Consider the following 21,387-nt stretch of genomic DNA (forward strand, 5'->3'; position numbering starts at 1 on the left):
AGATGTGTATAAGAGTGTGGTATTAAAAGTTTGTATCTTATAGGATTGACTTGCTTCCTTTGTATATTTTCAAAATTATATTTCAGTCTCAACACCAAATTATAACGAGGATAACATTCTCCGCCATTCAACAGAGGTTTGAATAATATCGTTACATTCGCAAAACTTTTAATATTATATGAATATTATATGAGTGCTTTTAAAATGGTTCTTTTTTAGTCTAAATCGTCTGTAAATCAAAGACAATTAAAGCTACATGTTTTTGTTTTTTTTTCGAGTTTTGTTAGTTAAAGTAAGTCATCGAAACTATACTTTTTCGATTTTTAAGTTATTGAAAGTTTATATTAGTTTATAATAATGTGATTCTCTGAAATGAAATTCTAAGTATAATATTATTTGGTAGAAGTAGTGGTAATGTAACATTAATTGAGTTTGATTTGTTATCAGGCCTGTGAATAATAAAAATCAGAAATGCAATTATAATATGTCGATATGCATATATTATATTTACTTATCAATGATCAGCGCGCGACAAATCTCGAAATGAAATTATATTACCGTGGTTTTTCTCAGATATTATTCTTGTTTTATACCGACAGAAAGTGAAATGATGAACAGAACAAAAAACAGTCTTAAGAAACGTACAATATAAAACCGGGGTCATTGTTATATTGTTATTAATATGTTAAGAAAACAATTATAGACCTTAATGAGTTTGCCCGTACAACATTTATGTGAATGTGCCCGGTAGCCGGTATTAACAATAACAATGGAAAGGAAAATAAACATATTGTTGACAAGGAATAACTTCCTATCAGATTTTCCTAGACTTTATCTGGTAATTTAAACTTATTTTTAAATTCCAATGTATCCATGCTCATAATGATGATGAACAATGTAGCACCATTCTAATTAAGAAACAGTTTTGAACATGACACAAGGTCAAGTGACATTTTACATTCACATAAACCAAAAATTGAATAATATATAAAAAAAGAAGTTTTTCCTATCGTGGGGCTGAAATCTGGAATAACCTAACAATATAAATTTAAAAGACTTATAACTGACAGGATTAACACAAATAACGAACAAAAAAATGACATCACATTTTAGTCTTCATAACTTGAATTTTTCTTTTCTCTCATTGTACAATACTGTATATGTATTTTCTTTTTTCATATTCTTTTTGGGTTCTGTCTCCCATTGCCAACTTCTCTTGTATTTATTCTAATTTTCCTCTTGTGTATTTCCTACCCGTAATTACATTTCTAATTTTTCATTTTATAAGCTTTTCATCTTTTCAATTTTTTGTGATTTTGCATGTATTAAATTGTATTTTCTTTATATTTGTAAGCAAGAAATAAATATAAACAAGCCTGATTAGTGTGTTTATTGTATGTACAGGTCAACCAGCATATGTAAACATCACAGTCCGTCCATCGAGAGACTACCCCGTGGACATGTACTTTGTGATGGACCTTTCATATTCTATGAGTGACGATCTAGAAACTATGAAAAATGCTATAGAAGATTTAGGTAGGTTATTTGAATATGTGTTGCATAATCTAGTCATGTACATTAACACCAACAGTAGGCCTTCGATTGCACGACGGCAGGTAGGAACCTAGAACTAACGGCACTAAAAAGTTACCAACCGTCTCGCGTCGTGCGTTGAAAGACGCATTTTGCAGAAACATGCGTGATCATGTGTCACGCATTTAGATAATGAATTATCACGAATTGAGGGGAAATATATTTAAAATTATAAGAAAGTGGTTTTATAAAATTAATATAAAAGGGTTATGCAGTAGGCTAACCCGAGTCATTCACTGACGCGTTACTAAAAATTGATCAGTGTGCCTATTCATTTATTGTTTGTAAAGTAATGAATTGTTTGTGTACATAGTTCAGGTGCTCAAATTCAACAATATGTACATTGAAACTCAAATTGTATGTGCCTTAATTAAAAATATTTTTTGTTTATTTACCGTAGTACTCGATTGTCAACACTCCCTGAAATCGATTTAAAACAGCTTAAAAATGCTCAGATCGTCGGAGCGCCAGTGGCCCAGCCCTCTGGGCCCCATCGGGGCTGCGCTTTTTTCTCCCCGACGGGGGCCCTGCCCCCCCCCCCCCCCCCGCCAACTGGTGTGGTCACGCATTTCAAATTGCAAGTTAGGTTGATAACTATGAAGTCATCTGCATTGAGTTCTCGTTGTTTTCTGAAGTTTATACCTTGGTAGGATGCAGTTTGGCCCGAATATTTACGTTTTGCAGAAAACGCAAAAACGGCCACGGCCCGGATGAGTGAATCGTGTCTCTTGGATCCGCATTTCCTTTCGATGTTTATAAAGCTCTTTTTTTCTGAATTCACTTCTTCTCCGGAGCTATGTTCATTGATTTCCCTTGATTTTCCATTGTTGTACTTTGACCTAATTCTAGCGCGCCCTTTATGACACATAAAAGCAATATAATAAATGCCTTATCTGAATCGAATTATTATTAATTTTTAAAATGAAATATTACTTGTTTTTCGTTCTAGCCAATGCTATGCGAATGATCACAACTGATTTTCAGCTTGGATTCGGATCATTTGTCGACAAAACTGTATCTCCATTTATAAGATCAGTATATTTACAGTAAGTAAATTATAATATTATCTGGACTTAGTTCATAATTAATTCGTAATTCATAATTGTATGTTTTGCCACCAAAACAGAGTCTGGTAGGAAGAAAGGGAATACAAATGTAGGCCAACATGTACAATGCCACTAGACTGTCTCTTATACACATCTAGATGTGTATAAGAGACGGAGGGTGATATAAAGCTCACATGGACAAAGAGTAACTTTGGACGTGCTCTGTAATATGTTGATAATTCCATTCAGGGGCAGATCCAGAATTTTTCAAAATACAACACATTCGGAATTGATAATGAGTAGCGCTAATTTAAATATATGCATTATTTGAAATTTTACAATTTAGTGGATAAACGGGGGGGGGGGGAACATTACCATGTTCCCTAACTGGATCCGCCCCTGCAATTATGGTTCAGGCCGAATGCTACAGTTGCTTAAGTGCACCATCTTTTGCTATGATTTAGCCATTATTATAATTGTCATCATCATCGATAGATCACCACCATCATCATCGTCATCATAATAATCGTCACCACCACCACCACCACCACCAGCACCCATATGCTCACCACCATTACCACCAACCATCAATACCATCACCATCACCACCACCACCATCATCATCATTGTCAATATAATCATTATCATCACCACCATTATCATCATGATGATCATCTTCATTAGAAGTATTATATTATTAATATGATTTTAATATTTCATTATTATTATATTACTATATCTATTATATACTACTAGAAATTGCAAATTGCAAGTGAAGTGCTGCGAAGTACAACTGCATATAAATGTTCTTCGAACAAAATTATTTATGCGAGTCAAGTGAAAATAATGAATAATAAAACTATAACAAATAATATGAGACACGACCCATTTGTCTATATTAGAACACTTCTCATTGGAAACAAAGTCGTAATTTTTCATTTTTGTCAAAAAGTGTCTATAGTGTGGTGAATTATGGTTTAGGTTTTATTTTAATAAAGTTTCAAAAATGTCTATGTATGTGGAAAATGTAGTTGATTACCAAAGGTTACAATTTTTATTTTGAAGACTGCATGGTCTAGGAAGTGTACATTTTTTTATGGGGAAAGTTTCCAGTCGGGTTTTCTAGGGGCGCGTTGACTGCCAAAGGGTGTTGCCAAAGTGGGAGTGCTGAGATTTGTGGAATGCAATTCAAAAAACAACTATATGTCTAATAATGAATTATTGTGATGTTAATAGACAATGTTAGCTATCAAAGAGCGACGTTGTTTTTCATTGGGACCTTCGTCCTTTCAAGGCTAGGCCTATACCATCCTAGCTAGTCTAGGCCTAGTGTAGGATAAGGCTAGCGCGACATGCGGACGTTGGTACGATTAGGTTAGTCTACAAACGTCGCCTAAAGTAATTGATTTTACGCGGCAGAACGAAAGAAGGAAACTCCGCTTTTCAGTCGTCTTGGGCACTCGTTTTTTGACAAACAATGACCTTTTAGAGGTCAAATTGCTGTCATGAATATGAATTGGCTGCTTCGCAGCAATTACTATTAAACAAGCATGAAATTGATAATTAGAGTAAGAAGGCACTGTGTTACAAAGGCAACAGTTCAAACGTTTTCATATTTTATTTCATACTCTTTTAAAGATTCTTTATTCTGTAGAACATTTGTACAGTATAACCTTTGAACTCAATAATTAGATTATTGTTTTTTATACTACCAAAGGAAATACAAAATTAATCTTTAATATATACTCAAGCTTTTATGTGTAATTATATTAAGAGGTTCTGCAGATCCAAGTTCCGCATGACTGACTTTGAATCATGCAACACATAAACTAAATCAAGTATTTGAAATACATTGTTACAACTTAGGGCCTACTGGATCCTCTGTTCATAACTTGATTTATAATTCTCTGAAGTGTAGTAAATCTGTTGATTTGCACTTATCTTTTGTCTTTCATTTAATTTATTCTGATAATTCTTGAGATTTTCTACTGTCTGAGGCCTAGTTTTATTGTTGAGTTTATCTTTGTTATTCAAGTTTTTTTTTTTGTTTTTTTTTTCTGGTTTCAAGTTTCTGGGTAGAAAGACAATCAGTGAGAGTTATCAGTCGTTGGTCTCCAAACGTTTGATCAATCTACCCAATTCCAGTCCATACGACTTTTTCCTACACACTTATTAATTAGATTAATTACTTAGTATCAATTAATTAAGCAGCTGTGAATTGTACGACAGACAGAGTGCATAGATAAAATTTTGAGAACCATGTATTGACGTTTGCGTTTGTATAAGGGACTACTTACTCTTGTTATTTGTTTAAAGTTAGGCTTAAATCTCATGTCTGGGAAGAAGCCATTTATTTCGTTATATTTGAAAAAAAAAAAAAACACAATCAGTCTTTGAGTCATTTCCGGGCCTCTAGAGGTAAAAAACTAGTTTCAAAGTTTGCTAACCTTAGCCCAAAATTGTTTGGACTGACGTAAGTGTCGAGCCCTTCGACCGGGGAATCTCTACTGTCGCAAATAAATTGCGATATTCATGAATCTGTAATTTAGAGGATTCATGCCTTAAAACCTTTTAAGCTGTAGATATGAATACAAATTAACAACGTATTACATGTTAATAACAATGTATTTTTGTCTTACAGAAATGATAATCCCTGTATATACTTAACCAGTGTTGCAAATGATGTTTGTGATAAACCATATGGCTTTAGGAATATTTTCCCTCTCTCCCAAGAAACCAATACATTCCAGGTAAGTCAATGATTTGTAATCAAAATTATAATAATAAAGATGATGATAATATTAATAATGAAATACTAAATAATATGACAGTAACAACAACAAATATATAATGGTAATAAATAAAATAAAGTACCAATCAATCAATCATCTTTTATTTAGGCGTTAATATCCATAACATACAAAATTAAATAAGAAATGTGGGATAATACATTATATTAATATTTTAAAAGAACATATGAATTATATTGACATCCCACCTAAAGCCCACTGTCCAGATTATCAATTTCATTTGACAAAAAATTGCTGTATGCCCATATATAGTAATTATGTGCCTATATATAGTCATGTTGTGATGTCATCATGACCATATTTAGTCGTGTCACATCCAGCTAGTAATTGTACTTTGGTGAGTCATATTGTTAATACCAGTTTAAATCCAATGTTTTTAATGTCCCTCAATAAAGTCTTAGAATTACCTTTTGCTGGTATCTGGCTAAATGATAGCTGTGTGAATAAATTTTTATTTAATTTTATTTATAAGCAAACCAACAGCGAAAAACAATCGCCACAACAGGATTGTAGAAAAACATGAAACATTACAGATGGGTTACAAGATAAAAGGAAATCAAAAAACCATTGCACTATACTTTGCCAGAAAGAGAATATAAGTACGGAATTAAAATATTCCAACAATTGTAGCCAGAAGTGTAACCAGAGGAATACCTCTTAAAAACCGCTAATGAATCACTAAAAATATCCACTTCTGGACAAGTGTTAACAAGATCATTATATATTGAAGATATATGATTAACAAACCTGTTTTAGCAAATATTAACTTTGGAAAAATAAACATGGAAAACACTAATAATAAAGTCTGCGATTAGGAACTTTAAGTGTAAAGAAAGAAATTAAATTACAGTTGAAATAATTATTAATACATTAAAACATAAATTTTAAGTAATCCCAGTGTGAATGGTTTACCACTCAAAAGTTATTTCTCAGTTAAAAGATGATTCAGAGATATGAAATTTAATTAGCATTAAAAATAGCTTAATAAGGAAAGGTTCAAGATGTTTTTGCTCTATTGTACAAGTGTGATGTCTTGCATGAATGGTTTTAGGAAATTAATATAAAAATTTATGTTTAAACTGCTAATTCCTATATACACTGAATTAAATCTCTTTTCCCCTCTTCCCACCTGTTATTTTCCAAAGGCATCTAATTCTGCTCCTCTCTCTCTCTCTCTCCCCCTCTCTCTCCCTCTCTCTCTCTCTCTCTCTCTCTCTCTCTCTCTCTCTCTCTCTCTCGGTCTCTGGCCTGCCTACTGTACTAATGCTATCTGGCAGTGGTTCGTTCGTCAACGATATACTACGGGTAGTAGTATATCGTATATATATAATTTTTTTTTTGTGTGAAGAGCCAAGCATAGGGAAACATATTGGCTAATGATAAGATGAACTCATCGCACAAGTTGGCACAAGATTCAACCAACTCGCACTCGAATACGGATACGGTGCGAGTGAGAGTGATCTCAAGAAAGCTAGTATAGGTTTGATTCACCGATTGCAGACTATGGTTTTCTCAGAGTAAGTTTTCACTATTATTACTGCATACGTAACCCACAACGATCAAGGTGAAATTGTAAGGAGGGATGCATCTCACGACTCTATCTAGGCCCAGTCTAGGCAAGGCCTACCCTTGGCGTAGTTGGAAGATGGACCTACACTCCTATTCCATATCATCAATAATGATGCAAGGAAGATCAATGCAACACTTATACACTACTAAAAAAATTTCACAAAAAAAAAAAATTAAAAAAAAAATCTTTTTCAATTTTTTTTTTTTTTGTTCAAAAATATTTTTTTTTCTAATACCATAGAAGACATGCATGCAAGGGTGATAAACTAGATGGATAATTTTAGTGTCCTCCTCCCCAGCACTTTAACAACAAGGAAATGTATCTTCCATTGGCATTATAATAATAATAATTATAGTGCATGAACTAGCTTATATGCACTTGACATCAGGCATGGGGTCAATAACAGTGAAAATGTAATCAATTATAGTGAGAATGTAATCAATCAGATTATAAAATAATAAATAAAATATGCCTAAATATTGAATATAAAAATTGCAAACATTTGCATGCATGTAAGGGAAAAATCATTCATACTATACAGATTTAAAATTATCATTAAAGCCTATCACAAAAAAAATCATTTAAAAAAAATCATATCTATATTATTAAAAAAAATATATATTGAATTTAGAAAATATGGGTAAAAATACATCATTTATAATATTGAATATGTACAGTATTAAAACATTCTTATTAATGCAACCACTTAATAATGTCATTGTCATATTATTTTCATTTTTACACTCAGTAGCATTAACAGATTCCAAATACAAAATAAGTTTTTAAACCACCCCTTCCTCTTTCACAAAATACTATTAAAATGATGATGAAATAAATACCATTTATTCATCCCAGACCCCAAATGCTGTTTCCCTGGATGCCATCAGAAAAAGACCCTACTAGATCTCTTTGCCTGGACCATACCATTGTGCCAGGTGCTCCCAGGATCTCTTGACTTTTATAGGTAACCACCTTAACTTGGTGGGCCTGCCCTATGCATGGCATTGACTGTGATTCAGGGTTTGAATCATAGACTACCTATTTGCCTGAACAGGCAAACATAGTACACAGTACATAGTGTCCTCTAGGCATTTGACCCTCTCACTATCTCACTCCCCAGGAGAAAAATCCAAAAGATGATGCGACAAAAACATTCTGCAACAACAGCAACATTTTAGCGACTGGCGCAAATATGGATCATCAGCCAACAACTATAATTCATTCCCATAGATACTATGCATAGGCGTTTCTACTGTTTGAATGACTACCAGGTGTAAAGACACATGAAAGGCCTGTGTCTACTGTAGGCACATCTGCCTAACTCGGACTGAATTTTTTTTTCAGAAGGTTTATGGTTTTAGATTGGATCTCAATGTCTTCAATTACTGCAGCACTACTCACCAGTACTCAAAACCATCCAGGGTTAGGGTTAGGGTGTTCATGAGGTAAAGCAGCCAACTGGGGACCCCAGCCAGTCTCGGCACTTAATTTCTTGAAAATCTAAAAAGCAATATGTTAGAAAAAAGAATATTCAAATGCGCCATACCATGTACCTGATAATCTAAAGTGACCATAGCCATAAAATCTACCCCTAACCCAACCATAATGAGGCTGAGGTGGTTTGGATCTTCCACCTTAGCAACCTGGTGCCCTCTATTTCTAATTCCTGGATCTGCCACTGTTCATATTATACATTTTTTAATTTCAGACTTTACTTGCTGGTATAACGAAATCACTCAGTGCTGACAGACCAGAAGGTGGCCTAGATGGTCTTATGCAAGCCACAGTCTGCAAAGTATGCTCTTTTTCAATTATTTTTCCAACTGATTGAACTGATTCATTGAGGACACAATAATATTCTTAAGCATAAATGAAATATTAAATTAAAATTGAATCAGTCACAGCGGTGCACCATATATTTGCTGAAAAGGGGTTGACATCAGGGCAGGGGGGCTTAAGCCCCCATCAGTTTGGTCAAGCCCCCCATCGGCCAAAGCTTGTCGGGCAGTTGGACTAAAAAAAGAAAAAAAATAAGCCTAGTTTTCCCATCCAAGCCAGTTCCGGCCATCTAGAAGCCCCAATTTAAAAAAAAATCTTGTTTAGGGAGGCCATACCAACCCCTGGGCCTTCGGCTCGCAGATAACGCTGCGCACACTGTAGTTACACCCATAAATACCTAGTCCCCCGCCCCCATAAATTATATCCTAGAGCCGCCACTGGTTAACATGCCCGATGGAGGGGTCTGAACCAAGGGGCCAACAAGTCTAGAGCCTTGGTAGAGCCTTGGTTGATGGCCTGGAATAAAAAAATCCCTGAAATGGTTAAATGGGAAAGTTGTTATGGCTTAGTATGCTTTTAGACCACAATATTAGGGATTGGCAATCAAAACATTATTTGGAGGCGAATTATTAATTTTTTTTTATCCGATGACCTAGTCGTGCATGCGTCGGACAACAGGGGGTGCAGGCCTGTCCGATGGGAGGCCCGCTGGCACCAACATTGGTGACAGAATCAGCGAGATATTCTTTGCTGACTCTGATGAGATCAAAACATGCAACAATTGTATAAAAATTGCTTAAAATATTTAATCAAAAAAAGAACTAAATAGCAGGAAATAACCTACAGAAGTGAAACAAATATACAGAATTTGGAGGAAGAAAACACACAAAAATATTTGTGATGTTTACTGAAGCCTCCACCTACAGTATTTACCTTTTGTTTTGAAATTAAATAACAAAACAAGAATAAAATGTGATATAAATGACACTAGCTTCGACAAATGAATACAAGAAGCATGTTAATATTTGTTCTTAACTCAAATCATAGAAGAAGAATGCTCTAATATGTATTTATATATATTTTTTATTTATAGCAACAAATTGGTTGGCGTGAAGAGGCTCGTCATTTCATCATTTACATGAGTGACGCAGACTTTCATATTGCACTTGATGGAAAGGTAAGATGAGGTTAAACATCACTTCATTAAAGCCAAGTATAAAAAAAAAATTAGTTTCTCGTCCTAATATTTTGAAAAAAGGAGAATAAGGGCATTCTTTTTACTGCGAGATGGCAAATCCAAGATGGTCGATGGGAAACTGCTACTAATGTCTCAATTTTACCAAGTAGACACATTGAAAACAAATAAAAGAAGCACTAGACCTGATTCATACCATATGTATCCCCAAACGCGAACGATTGAGAGAGAAATTTTACTGATGTGATTTTCCTACAATTCATATTAAAAATAAAGGAAATAAATAAAAAAAAAAGGTGAGGCAGAGAAAATGGATGCGCGAGGGGATGAGAAACTAGTAAAATTTTTTATTTGGCCTAAAATAAAAATAAACATTCTGTCATTTACAGTGTATAAATAAATTATGCTACAGTATGTAGCCATGAGCCTTGGGATGGGAAATGGAGAGCAACCATTTAGGGCCCTTGATGTTTTATATATAAACCTGATCTATCTACAGTAATCGCTCTCTCTACTGCAAACATACATAATACAACATGGTAGGAATCACAATGGGAGCCAAGAAATAGATTTCTCTAATCAAGCTTGACCCCCTTATATTAATACATAATACTGTATAAGTTTTGAGAATATCTAGAGCATTGATCATTTAGAAACCTCCATGTGCTATAACTAAAAACCTCTAGTGTCCAGATGCATGAATTTGAACGAGGAGGGACTTCCACAGGTATAGGGTCTCCCTACCTCGCCACACTATGGTTTGGGCTGATGTAAGAACATTTATGATTATAGCTGCACTTCTAGATGGCCATAAATGGCATTGTCAGACTTAAATTTGAATATAATTTTATTTTAATGTCAATTTTTCTGAATAATTTTGAAAATTAAGGGGGGGGGGATGGTTGGGGCTAACACCCCTACCCCTTGAAACCACCACTGTGTTTCATATGTAAACGTGATCTCTCTAATACTGTATAGTATTTTTTCTCATATTTTGAGCAATATAAATGAATAACCTTTAACCTTTAACCTTTATATGTTTTTAAGAGTATCTAGAGTATTGATTGTTTAGTTTGGATACTCTAATGCACTATATATAACTAAAACCTTGTTCAATAAATTCTGATTTTTAGAAACACAGACAGTATATACCGGTATCTGTGAAGAATAATCTCTCTTTTTCAGCCCAATTTAAAATAATTATCATTTTCACATTCATTTTTCAATCAATTTTAAAAGTGAACTTTCTAAGATACGGTGAATGGTATAGGAAATGTGTTATAATGTTTAATCCTATGTCATGGATAAATGAAACTGTTACGGTCTTACTGATCACAGTACAGTGGTGACTCATGCAAAAAGTCACTCCTTATTTGACTCACTGAATTGTCACTGTTCTTAGAAATTATAGAAAGTGTTAATATCATTAAAGGTACACAGTCTGTCATGAACTAAAAATATTGAAAAATTTAACTTTATACTTGCTTTGCTTAACTTGTATATAGTATTTAAGTAGGTTAAACAATTTGAATGTGAAAACAATTTTCCTCTCAATTCAGGGACAGTTTAATTCCGTATTTATTCAAATAAATGCCTCGGAGCATTTATTGTTGAGAAGGGTTTTTGAGGGGGGGGCGTTTATTTGAGGGAGGCGCTAATTTTTTTGGGTGTAAAATAAATATGTATACACTTAAATAAATGCCCCGTAATTTCGCTGTAAATGTGGAACTACAACACAATTACTGTCAAAATGTGATCTACTGGAGTAGAACATATTTTATTTGTTTACAGTCATTTGGGGAAGGGGCATTTATTCGAAAGGGCATTTATTCCAAATGAGGCTCTAGAGGGGCATTTATTCAAATAACTACGGTAATACCATTTCTGTATTCTTTTTGTATACCTTAAACAGTCTGGTAATCAATTTAAAATTTTTTTTTATCTGCTTCTGGTTGAAACTTAGACTTGCCACAATTCTCTAATTTATTGAATTTTCGTAGTATTAGCAAATTTCAGAGAGTGCCACCAGCGATCGGTTTATGTCGAGAAACTTTGTGATGCGAATTAGAATCCTAATCCTAGAAAAAGTATACTATGAAACGCCATGCAAATAAAAAAGTATAATACATACTCCAAGTATTGAAATGCACGCCATCGTGTTGGGATTCAATGCGAATAAGCAATATGTCATGCCATGCAAATAAGCAATATACCTGTCTCTTATCCACATCTAGATGTGTATAAGAGACAGAGGCCATACCAACCCCTGGGCCTTCGGCTCGCAGATAACGCTGCGCACACTGTAGTTACACCCATAAATACCTAGTCCCCCGCCCCCATAAATTATATCCTAGAGCCGCCACTGGTTAACATGCCCGATGGAGGGGTCTGAACCAAGGGGCCAACAAGTCTAGAGCCTTGGTAGAGCCTTGGTTGATGGCCTGGAATAAAAAAATCCCTGAAATGGTTAAATGGGAAAGTTGTTATGGCTTAGTATGCTTTTAGACCACAATATTAGGGATTGGCAATCAAAACATTATTTGGAGGCGAATTATTAATTTTTTTTTATCCGATGACCTAGTCGTGCATGCGTCGGACAACAGGGGGTGCAGGCCTGTCCGATGGGAGGCCCGCTGGCACCAACATTGGTGACAGAATCAGCGAGATATTCTTTGCTGACTCTGATGAGATCAAAACATGCAACAATTGTATGGGGGGGGGCGCGTTTATTTGAGGGAGGCGCTAATTTTTAAGATAAATATGTATATACTTAAATAAATGCTACATAAGTTTGCTGTAAATGTGGAACTACAACACAATTACTGTCAAAATGTGATCTACTGGAGTAGAACATATTTTACTTGTTTACAGTCATTTGGGGAAGGGGGAAGAGGCATTTATTCGAATGGGCATTTATTCCAAATGAGGCTCTAGAGGGGCATTTATTCAAATAACTACGGTAATACCATTTCTGTATTCTTTTTGTATACCTGAAACAGTCTGGTGGTAATCAATTTAAAATTTTTTTTTATCTGCTTCTGGTTGAAACTTAGACTTGCCACAAGTCTCTAATTTATTGAATTTTCGTAGTATTAACAAATTTCAGAGAGTGCCACCAGCGATCGGTTTATGTTGAGAAACTTTGTGATGCGAATTAGAATCCTAATCCTAGAAAAAGTATACTATGAAACGCCATGCAAATAAGAAAGTATAATACATACTCCAAGTATTGAAATGCGCGCCATCGTGTTGGGATTCAATGCGAATAAGCAATATGTCATGCCATGCAAATAAGCAATATACAGTAGAATGCCATTGGTGCCAAAATCGAATCCATTGTAAAACATTTTCACTGATTAAGACAAAGCTTAGAGAATGGAACCCAGTCTAGTTGAATCTTAATAACTTATTTTAAGTGAGCTTTAAAAATTAATTAATTAATTAATTTTTTAAGGTATTTTCCAATTTGTTTTGGCAAGTGTATCTCTAACTGATCTGCATATATCTTATAGAGAAATATTTCTCTAGATAAGTGATGCGCTCCTTCAGATGGGACATTTAATAAGGTTCATTATTTGCAATCAAGAACAAGGTTCACTTCATAATGTAATCAAAGGTTTTCTAGTCATAACAAGAAATCAGGTTCATTAGTAAATTATTTATTTATTAACATTATATATTTATTTTTATTGTTGTTATTCTTTATTGTTACTCATTATTTTTGTTAGGTGAAACTTTTAATAATTTTTTACCACACCATGCTGTAAAGCACATAGAGGTATTTTACATTATGAGCTATATAAATTATTATTATTATTATAACTAGTCATAACAAAAGGGTTCATTAGTCATAAACTTATATATTATTACTAGCCTATGACTAAGCACTAAACTAAATCATGTTTTATGAAAAACCACACCTTTTCAAAATCACTCTCTATAATTTCTGTCCATAAAAGAACCGATCATAAGCGTAATATTAACATAATTTTTAAAATTAATAACGGTTGTTACTGCAGACATGCAAAGTTAGAGCTGGTGTTCGATTCTGCCCAATGCCGTAGCCAGGATTTCCAAACAGTGCGGGACAATATCAGTGTGGACCCACTTTACGCGTAAATTGAAATAATGTCGACCCATTTTCTGAAAAGTTGACCCCTTTTACGCAATAATATGAAAAATCTTGACCCATTTTCATAAAAGTTAACCCATTTTATGCAAAGTATAAGAAATCTGGACCCATTTTTCAAAAACAAGACTTATTTTCTGCTAAAACAGCATCTTTGAAAATGTGGAGCCATTCTTTGTGGACACAATTGAAAATTGTGTGGGACTATCACAATAGCTGGCTACAGCATTGATTCCACTACATATTTTTGAAGGAATACATTTCAAACTGTCTAAGCCAACACTACATTGGAAGAAAGAAAATATTATAGAGATTGTAAATAATCAAACTGCTTTGTGGGTAGATTTTGTGAAGATTTAGCCCCAACCCCTTCAAAAAGAAATGTGACCAACATGCAAGATTTTTATGACTGTGAATAGCCTGGAAGTAGGTCTAAATTAGAAACTTTTATAAGACCTTAGTTTATCACCCACATTCATAATGGAATCATATAGTCATGGCGGGGCTGAAGTAGGAGTTGATTCAACCATCTGAAAAAAAAAAATCATTGATCCGCCCGGCCTGCTACTAGTATAAACAACTCATTTTTTTTTTTCAATATTTCATAATGCAAACATTTTGGTCTCTGCGTACAAGAGCATGAGGGTATTAAATGCACCAGTCCCACACCAGTTCTTACCATCATTACCAGAGATATTTATTTATTTATTTATTTCAACAATATTTTGTGAGGGTGGTCCATCCAGCCTGAGCTGATCAATTGGGACCCTCAGTACATACAATTAAAACATAAGTATAAAAATTAAACTTGATCTTTAACATAGCATTCCTAGTCTGATGGGTGGATTAAGATCATTTTCATATTCTGATGTCTTAGTTAACCCAACATAGTATTTGGAACTTTAAAATTCTTAATAATTTGTGCCCCCCCCCCCCCCCCCCCCCCCCCCCCCCCCACATCTAGATGTGTATAAGAGACAGCATCCCCTATATACGCCACTGTATTGTAACCAATGGAGTACTTTTTACACTATAGTTTCCTTTAAGGAACTTGCCTAAGTCTTGTTTTCAAAATGCACAATAACTTCTAGTTGATTTAATTTTTTAAATATCCTCAGATTATGCGAAAGTAATTCAATTATAAAAACTAATGACACATGCCTTGACCTATTTTTAGATTGGAGGAATCACTAGGCCAAACGATGGAAAATGTTATTTGGATGCGAGCGGATTCTACACAAAAACAAATCAAATGGTAATTTATCAGTTATTAGTTTTACTTTCTTAACTATTATTACAGTACTATTATTTATTTATTATTATGGTATTCTTATTTTGGTAATCTCTTTTTTTTTTCGAAACGGTACCACAATCAACGTCTGTTGGAGTGGCGCCATATAAATGTAACGATTGATGATAGATTGATTGATTTAAATATTTTAAATATTTCATTTATCATTATTGCTATTGTTGTTACTATTATCACTATTGCTGTGAATATTAATTTCAACATAAAATTAACAAATGAAACCATTAGAAAAACATTTATTACTACAATAATATGCACATTTATCATAATCAACTTGATTTTCATCTTTTGGAAGGTACTATAATGATACTGTACTGTATTTGCATCAAGAAATAATATTAAATTATTATATTATTACTATCAGGGGCGGATCAAATGAGGGGCCTACTTTGCTTGTAAGATTTAACAACTCAATGTATGGTATAATGAATAATAAATATCAAAATGATACTTTAACACAACTAATTTATTTTTAGGATTATCCGTCAATTGGACAAATAAGCAGTACAATGAAAGAACAGAACATTATTCCAATCTTTGCTATATCTAAAAGTGACTTCTATAATGACATACCGTTTTATCAGGTAAGTAGCCAGTGTAGTGGGATCATTGAATGGGGGTACAATATTAACGCAACTTATAATAATATTAGCATCAACAATTTGTAATATGGAATATAGTATAAAAGGAAAAATTGCAGAATTTGAATTTTCTACACACTGCAGGATCTGGTGAACCAATTTTTTGAAAGTGGAAAAGTAGGAGGATTAGCACGCGATTCTTCAAATATCATTGAGTTAGTTAGAGCAAGTTATGAAGTAAGTATGACACAGTACACAATGTAATTCATTTTTTTTTTCAGGTGCAATGCTTAATCAGACAACACAGACTAAATTTTAAATTCAGGCATAAATTACAATGAATCACAAATTTGTATTTGGCATAATCCTAACACTTTTTTGGGAGTGTGCACTATTTGGGGGCATGCATTCCCCAGGCCGGGCAATCCCTAGAGACGCCACTGGTAAGGTCTTATTTTATTCAACATATTTATTTTAATACTTTTAAAGCAAATCACAGCAGAGGTTCGGATGGACGATACAGCCAAAGACCCAGTCAAAGTAAAATATACAGCTTACTGTGGAAGCGAAGTTATGGCAAATTCTAAAGAGTGTTTAAGCGTTGCGAGTCAAGAAGCTGTCACGTTTCAGTTGGAAGTTAGCGTCATAAACCAGAACTGTCTGGCAGGAGCCAGCACAAGGTAATGTTTTGGCCTGTTTCTTTGTTTACATTTTCCTTCCTCACGAATGAAATAAAATATAAGCACACAAACATCTGTGGACATTTGTGTGTGGACCCAGCAGTCTTTAATGCCTGGCCCAAGAACAAATACAAATTAATATAAATACCATATTTATCCGAATAAACACCCCGTGGCGTTTATTGAGAAAGGTTTTTGAGGGGGCGTTTATTTGATGGAAGCGTTTGTTCAAGGGAGGGTTTTTTTTTTTTTTGGTGTACATACGTATATACTCAAATAAACACCCCTTAATTTCACTCTCAATGCCAACAAACCAACACATAATTACAGTGAAAATGTGTTATTGAGTGATCATAAACATTTATTGATCCTAAGCAGGTTAGAAAAAATGTACTTCTACTGGTGCAGAACATAATTAGAGTGTACTGTAAATACATTGCTTATATTAGTTTTGTTTACAGTCATTTTTTTTTTGGCGGGGGGGGGGGGGGGGGGGGGGGTGTTTATTCGAGGAAAACATAAGTTTACGCCCCCAGGCCAATAATTTCAAAAAACAGAATATAGTTATTTAAATGATAGCATGGTTGCATAATACATGACTCTGTGCTTCAATTTGGAGTTAAAATAATCTCAAGCTTATATCCACAAAGGAAAACTAAATGATAGGAAAAATATCTTACTATGATTTTATGCCCTACTGATGTATGTTGAGACAAGGAGCTATATAATATGATATTTAACAGTAGTAGGTTCTGTTTAGGCCCTAAAATCAAAGAAATACTGCTAAATTGCAAATTATTGGCAGCTTATAGCTCAGTTGGTAGTGAGGTTTCCTGGTTTGACTCTGCAGCACCATATTTTGTTTGCTCCCCGCTTCATTCAATCTTTATACACCATGTTGGTCTACTTAAATTAAAACAATGGGTATACAAAGGGATTTGGGAATAATGTGGAAATTGTTTAGATTCAGAATTGTATTGCAGGATTTGAACCCATGGCACCAGAAGCATATGTACTGGGAAGTCTGAGGTGCGAGGCCACCCCACTATAAATTCGCCGAGCCAAAAAACTGCACTCAAGTACTGTAGCTAAAAGATACGTTGTACTTGTATCAACTCTTTAGTCAGCTGCTCTTCCTCAACACCCCCCCCCCACACACCATATCAACATTCCTAGACACACAACTGCAGGTTACAGATAGTCTATGAACAATAACTTATTTTAGTTCATACAATCAATTTGATTAAATAAAATATTTGTAGTTTTTATGATTATTTTACTAATCAAATTTGATTAATAAAATATTTTTTTTTTTTGGTTTTCAGTTTCACTGTAAAGCCAGATGGCTTTAATGAAGAAGTCTTAATTCATGTGGAAACACTCTGTGACTGTAACTGTTTAAATGATCCCGTAAGTTACCATCTGACAAATTGTATGTGATGAAAATCTCTGACAAATATTTGACAAGGATATACTCCATCCAGTGGTGTAATGAAGGCCTTGGCCAGGGGCCCCTTTGGGCGCCATACGCTGGGTGCGGGGGACGCGATCGGGGTCTGGGGCGAATCCCCTGGCCGCTCCAACATTTTTAGCATTCTATGACGTATTTTAATGCCTTTTTTGTCGTAATTTGACCTAAAAAAAATTTATAGATGGAGGGTCTGGACCACTTTAGCCCCATCATGGTTGGGGCTGAGGGAAGAAAATGTATGAATATGGGACATTAAGATGACCGGAAATGGCACTCCCCGTATAAATTTGTGTACAATTATCTTTTTTTCTCCATTTCTTTTATAATTTTGTGGGGGGGGGGGGGGGGGGGTGCTGATTAACAAAAAACAGGTAAATTTCTTGAACTGAAATCCTTGATAATTGAACCAAAAGAATGCAAGTTGATTAAAAAAAAAATGGCTTAAACCATCTGAATTATGCATCAATTTTTTTTAAATGGAAACACCACATTGATGGTTTTAAGGCTAAAAACTATCTATGTAAGAATCAAATGGAATATTGTTTCATAATGGAAAAATGAGCAAAGCCAATGGTTCTTATACATTCCATTTCTTTTATAATTTTGTGGGTGGGGGTGGTGGTGCTGCTTGCTGGCTCCCTATCTTGAAGCCACCACTGTATTAGATAAAACTGAGTATCTGACAAATATTTGATAAAGATACATTCCATTTGTATATCAAGTTAAGATCAGATAACTGAAAAATTTCTAGGTTTCCACCTTATACAAATTAGATTATCAATTCTACTGGTGGAAACCACAGGAACGTGTACATTACCTGGACACAACATACTGTGCCATTACCTATCAACATCTCCTATATGTCATTGTATGCTGATGAGCCCTGTTGACATAACAGATGAAATTTCTAGCAGGCTATATATTGGTTTCATTCCATAGAATTAATGATCTCAATATATATATATATATAAGAAATAGAAATCCAATTCGGTTTTATATACACAAATAGACAATTTCCCAAATTTTCTTAACAAAAAACAGGTAAATTTCTTGAACTGAAATCCTTGATAATTGAACCAAAAGAATGCAAGTTGATTAAAAAAAAATGGCTTAAACCATCTGAATTATGCATAAATTTTTTTTAAATGGAAACACCACATTGATGGTTTTAAGGCTAAAAACTATCTATGTATTAAGTAAGAATCAAATGGAATATTGTTTCATAATGCAAAAATGAGCAAAGCCAATGGTTCTTATACATTCCATGTAACTGAATCTCAACACTTAACTTGCTTACCTGTAATTCTTATTTTTTCCACTCATGGGGGTGTCTCAGTTTCCCACATTTTGGATTGACAACAACCCACCATTAGTACTATACAGAACATAAAAAAATGAAAATAAAACTAAGTCTCTTTATTCTAGTTATTACGTAGTTAACTGTTATTCTTGCATAAATTTAGTTAATAATTATAGTTTAATTGATAATTAGTGTACCATGATATATGCAATTATAAAAATTAACTACATACTAGACATTGTTTCAGATTGAAAAAACAACCCATCATCAGTACAGAACAGAAAAAAACGGAAATAAAACCAATTGAATTCCTTTTCTTCTGGACTATTATTATGTAATTAATTGTTATGAATGTATATATTTAGTTCATAAGTAGTACAAATTTAATATATTTATATTCTGCATATTTATATAGTCCAGAAGAAAAGGGCTTGGTTTTATTTTTGGTTGCTTGCACATGATCTGGTACATTATTTATCAATTAAGCTATAATTATCAACAACATAATAATATGCATATAACAATTAACTACATAATAATAGTCCAGAAGAAAAGGCTTGGTTTTATTTTCGTTTTTTTTTTTTATGTACTAATAATGGGTTGCTGTCAATACGAAACATGTCTACAATTAATCTTTTGTGATATTTTGTGAACTTTTGGTTCGATTATCAAGGATTTCAGTTCAATCAATTTAACTGTTTCTTTGTTAATGGTATTTGAGAAAGTCTATTTGTGAACATAAAACAATTTTCCACAAAACTGCAAGACGTTCAGAGTTTTCCCCTAAGTTCATATATATTAATCCTCTTATATATATACAGTAGTTCATGATAAAATGATATTTTAATATGCAGCTAATACCATGTTCTAATTTAGATCAATTGAGTCATAAGGTTTGCACAGAGCTCTCAAATTCTACAGAAATTTCGTAATTGCTACGGAAATTTCGCCTAATTACAGAAATAGACAGAAATACTACGGAAATTTATCCTAGGGCTAGTTGTGAATTTGTTGAACCACTAAATAAATTACCAGGTTTGAAGTCCAGAACATCAGATCTTTGGTTACATTTTAGACAATTCATACTTGTAAGATTACTGATAAATTATTGTGAAAACTAAGAAAAAGTGGCTCGTAATCTTCATCCTTTCATATTCGTTTGGAATTCCATATCTGCTATTATCCTGTACCTGTAATTTTAGCAACCCATATTCTGCAGTCAAGACAAATTATTAGGTGCTACTGAAATTTTGTATTTCATACAGGTATTTGAAGACTTGGTTACTGAAATGCATTTTACTTACTTGAGAAGCCCCTTTGCATTTAATGTGGTTGTGGTATTTTAGTGTTTCTTTACATGCTTCTAGGACAGGTCTTATCTAAGATGGCATCATATTTTGTATAAAAACTTACTTTTCATTTTTTCTTTAGCTTGCGACCCATCTCATGATACCTCCACCAGATTTACTCTTACTAGGTCAATTACCAGATTAGAGCAAAGTGACTACTGACCCCTAAAGGGGCAGTAGACACAAACAAATTAAAAATACCAACAGAATAAATGAGTTGCCATCCTTTCATATTCGTTTGGAATTCCATATCTGCTATTATCCTGTACCTGTAATTTTAGCAACCCATATTCTGCAGTCAAGACAAATTATTAGGTGCTACTGAAATTTTGTATTTCATACAGGTATTTGAAGACTTGGTTACTGAAATGCATTTTACTTACTTGAGAAGCCCCTTTGCATTTAATGTGGTTGTGGTATTTTAGTGTTTCTTTACATGCTTACATCCACAGAGTGAAACATTTCTGCAAGTAAATAATAAAACATAGGCTCCCAGCTGGAGCATGTTTTTATACTGCTTGATATAGTTTTTTTTTTTTTTTTTTTTTTTTTTTTTTTTTTTTTTTTTTTTTTGC

The 21,387-nt window shown here is 33.8% G+C and overlaps 1 protein-coding gene across 1 annotated transcript in view; it reads left to right on the forward strand.

Annotated features, from left to right (window-relative positions):
• The window catches only part of LOC117120003 (integrin beta-1-like), a 38,223-nt gene that overhangs the window by 5,227 nt on the left and 11,609 nt on the right, over nucleotides 1-21,387 (forward strand). Inside the window, exons 3-12 of the mRNA XM_033264987.1 lie at nucleotides 1,405-1,536; nucleotides 2,543-2,639; nucleotides 5,281-5,389; nucleotides 8,728-8,814; nucleotides 9,892-9,975; nucleotides 15,300-15,377; nucleotides 15,908-16,015; nucleotides 16,157-16,249; nucleotides 16,502-16,692; nucleotides 18,018-18,102. Of these exons, the coding sequence (XP_033120878.1) occupies nucleotides 1,405-1,536; nucleotides 2,543-2,639; nucleotides 5,281-5,389; nucleotides 8,728-8,814; nucleotides 9,892-9,975; nucleotides 15,300-15,377; nucleotides 15,908-16,015; nucleotides 16,157-16,249; nucleotides 16,502-16,692; nucleotides 18,018-18,102 (1,064 nt within the window). The remainder of the gene's footprint in view (nucleotides 1-1,404; nucleotides 1,537-2,542; nucleotides 2,640-5,280; nucleotides 5,390-8,727; nucleotides 8,815-9,891; nucleotides 9,976-15,299; nucleotides 15,378-15,907; nucleotides 16,016-16,156; nucleotides 16,250-16,501; nucleotides 16,693-18,017; nucleotides 18,103-21,387) is intronic.

The sequence above is a fragment of the Anneissia japonica genome, unplaced genomic scaffold (assembly GCF_011630105.1).
Source record: "Anneissia japonica isolate Jap-2015-1 unplaced genomic scaffold, ASM1163010v1 scaffold9290_len831353_cov190, whole genome shotgun sequence".
NCBI classification, from domain to species: Eukaryota; Metazoa; Echinodermata; class Crinoidea; order Comatulida; family Comatulidae; genus Anneissia; species Anneissia japonica.